The sequence below is a fragment of the Oncorhynchus tshawytscha genome, linkage group LG09, assembly GCF_018296145.1.
Source record: "Oncorhynchus tshawytscha isolate Ot180627B linkage group LG09, Otsh_v2.0, whole genome shotgun sequence".
Taxonomy (NCBI): domain Eukaryota; kingdom Metazoa; phylum Chordata; class Actinopteri; order Salmoniformes; family Salmonidae; genus Oncorhynchus; species Oncorhynchus tshawytscha.
The window spans coordinates 63,083,944-63,086,870 of record NC_056437.1 but is presented as its reverse complement, the minus strand read 5'-3'; the positions used below and the strand labels follow the sequence as shown (position 1 = coordinate 63,086,870).

At 41.0% G+C, this 2,927-nt stretch overlaps 1 protein-coding gene across 1 annotated transcript; it reads right to left on the bottom strand.

Annotated features, from left to right (window-relative positions):
• Positions 1 to 316: 316 nt before the first annotated feature.
• On the bottom strand, positions 317 to 1,978 carry LOC112246428 (noggin-2-like). Its single transcript, XM_024414742.2, has one exon. It carries the CDS (start codon positions 1,326 to 1,328, stop codon positions 708 to 710), a length of 621 nt encoding a protein of 206 aa, XP_024270510.1. The 5' UTR covers positions 1,329 to 1,978; the 3' UTR covers positions 317 to 707.
• Between the last annotated feature and the right edge of the window lie 949 nt (positions 1,979 to 2,927).

Genomic DNA, 2,927 nt, shown 5'->3' with positions numbered 1-2,927 from the left:
AACAAGGTTGTTTAGTTCTTAAGAGTGATGATATTCCAAATGGCACCATATTCCCTTTATAGGGCTCTGAACAAAATAAGTGCACTATATAGGGAATATGGTGCCATTTGGGTTAGAACTTCAGAAAGTTATTGAGCCCATAAAATGTCACATTTTCACGCCAAAACGCACGTAAAAAAGGATTGTATTGGATGCTTTTAAAAAGTTAACAGATGTCGCTGTCATACAATTCAGGCCTATATGGAAATATGACTCTCTTGGCAAATTAAAGACAAAATTAACCTCTGAACGAAACCATTTTTATTGATACTTTTTATTAGCCTTCAAAGAAACACTCATATAAACATCTATACATATTCATAGTTTTATACTAACAATGGCTGTGGTAATAAATAAAATAAATAAAAACTGTTAACAGTAGCCTATACCGTGATACACTCTCCATCCCGTGCCAGACATAAAAAACTAAAAAACTCCCAAACTTTGTCAAGACAACTTTGTGAAGACGTTCATGTGTTCATGTACATGTTCCATTTTCGAATTCCAATTGAAATTGCCCCTATCACGCTTGATGTAAGCTATTGTAGCTAAATGTTTACACGTTTATATGTGAATTGAATAGCTTTTTAATTAACAAAATCCGATTTTGTATGATGAGGGTTTAATTAAATTTGAATGGAAATAGTTTTACCCCGAGTTAAATAGGCCTATTCTACACAGGAACACTTGCATTCGGATATGATGGGGTATTGAACCTGTATCCACATGCAGTATTTCTTTTGGAGAAAGCCCTGGCAGTACCAGCGGAGGAATGTCTTGGTGACTGACTTGTCGGGCATGCAAAACATCCCCGCCGGGAACGAACAAGAGCGCTCATTCAGACACTGTCCCTCCTTGACGTAACGCGGCCAGAACCTCACGCCCAAGTCCTTCCATACATAGCCCACGGGGCAGTGTGTGTATGCCCACAACCACTGTGTAAACTTCCGACGGGCTTTCTTGCCCACTGTCACCAGATCCAGCTGTTTCAGCTGGTTGGGAATAGGTCCCATCAGTCTGGACTGTGCTTCAAGGGCAGTCCGGTTCTCCACAACAGGGGGGCTGTTGATTGACATGAAGACGGGGTCAAAGTTTCTCCCGAGTTTCCTCTTCAGTGTCCGTTCGGCCAGGTCCTGTTTCCTCGGGTCGTATTTTGGGTCAGGGTCCTCTTTAAGATCGGGCACTGGGAGATGCTCGCTGGGCGAAGGGCGCAGACGCAAAAAATGCTGAGAGACACCGAGGTGGATGGTCGCTATGACATAGAGCAGAGCCGCCGAAGAAATCCCCATGTTCTATAGCTCGAGCTGTTATTTACGCAAATTATTTTCACTTACAGCAAAAGAGCAAGTGCTGCATTAGTGTCTCACTTTGACATTTGGATTGGAGAGGTGGTGTGTGCTTAAATTAGATATCCGTCCCAGTTGTAGCGCAGAAATCGCCAATGTATTTTTTGTTTGTTGACAAGTTACTAAGTGAGGAAGAGAACGGTAACCATCACTAAACTGAATACATCAATACAGACCATTCCCTTTGACCATAGAGCGCATGAGCGTCCTAGTTCATTAAATGGATATAACGGATTTCCATCAATGTTCCACCACACACAAACTCAGTAGAGTTTTCTTTTTTTCTCTTCTCATCTGTGCCTCTTCTCGGTGCTTTGAGGATAAATAATCCAAAACCTCCTAAACAAACATGCCTTTAGAAAACTCAGAATCCTTATCACCGGAGGAGATGCCACCCGAGATTAAGATGCATTACACCTCTTTTTCTGAATGTAATCCATTCATGGAGAGTCTTGTCGTGAATGCCGTAGCCTATAGGGTAGTTGCTTCTATTTTATAGTTATATTTTATATTTTGCTGAAGCTCCAAGACACCTTCACCCATTTCCAAGGCGGGAGAGTAACTGCTTCTGTAGAAAGTGGACCCCACTCTCAAGTTAAATATCCCATTCCGAAGTGTCAAGCAGTCAACGCCGTCACTTTCACTATGATTGACAGCGCGCACGGCTACATGGTCCTAAACACAGACGGGTTACAAACGGCGCGCTCTGGAGCTTGCTTAATAGTGGTCCTGAGGTTGACATGGCGCTTAATAGTTACCACCTTGTTTTGGTGGTATTGACGGAGTTTAATATTTGTATATTCATGACAATTGGGATATGTTGTGAAAGTTAATGGGGAAATTATAGGTTTTTGGGATATACACCGAAAATAAGGTCAAGCTTAGGAGATCTTATACGTTTTGTTCTGAGATAATATCAGTCAGTTAACACTTCCTTTTTGAATTATGAAGCCTTTATGTACATTTTTACATGACATAAATGCTTTAAAATTCACAAAAAGTAAGGTTAGCTGATGAAGATGGAATTAATGCTTACAAAAAGATGGAATTACTATTTCTCTCTATAGTATGACAAAATATGGAAAAATTACACAATGTGGCTTTAAACATCACACTATGAATGGTTACAGGCATGTGAAAACCTGTCCATATAAAACAGTGTGTGTGTGTGTTTGTTGTGCTGCATATTATAGATGATATGGTGCAAAATAGAATCACTAAAGGGGACTGTTCTTTTGCAATGGTTGACACACCTCCTTCTCCATACCTCACGGTGGGAAATACACATGCAGAGATCATCCGTTCACCTACTCTTCGTCTCATAAAGACACGGCGGTTTGAACCAAAAATCTCAAATTTGGACTCATCAGACCAAAGGACAGATTTCCACCGGTCTAATGTCCATTGCTCGAGTTTCTTGGCCCAAGCAAGACTCTTCTTATTATTGGTGTCCTTTAGTAGAGATTTCTTTGCAGCATTTCGACCATGAAGGCCTGATTCACCCAGTCTCCTCTGAACAGTTGAGGTTGAGATGTATCTGTT

Excerpts from the sequence above, each read along its gene's own strand:
- LOC112246428 (XM_024414742.2), bottom strand. The coding sequence starts at position 1,328 with ATGGGGATTTCTTCGGCGGCTCTGCTCTATGTCATAGCGACCATCCAC.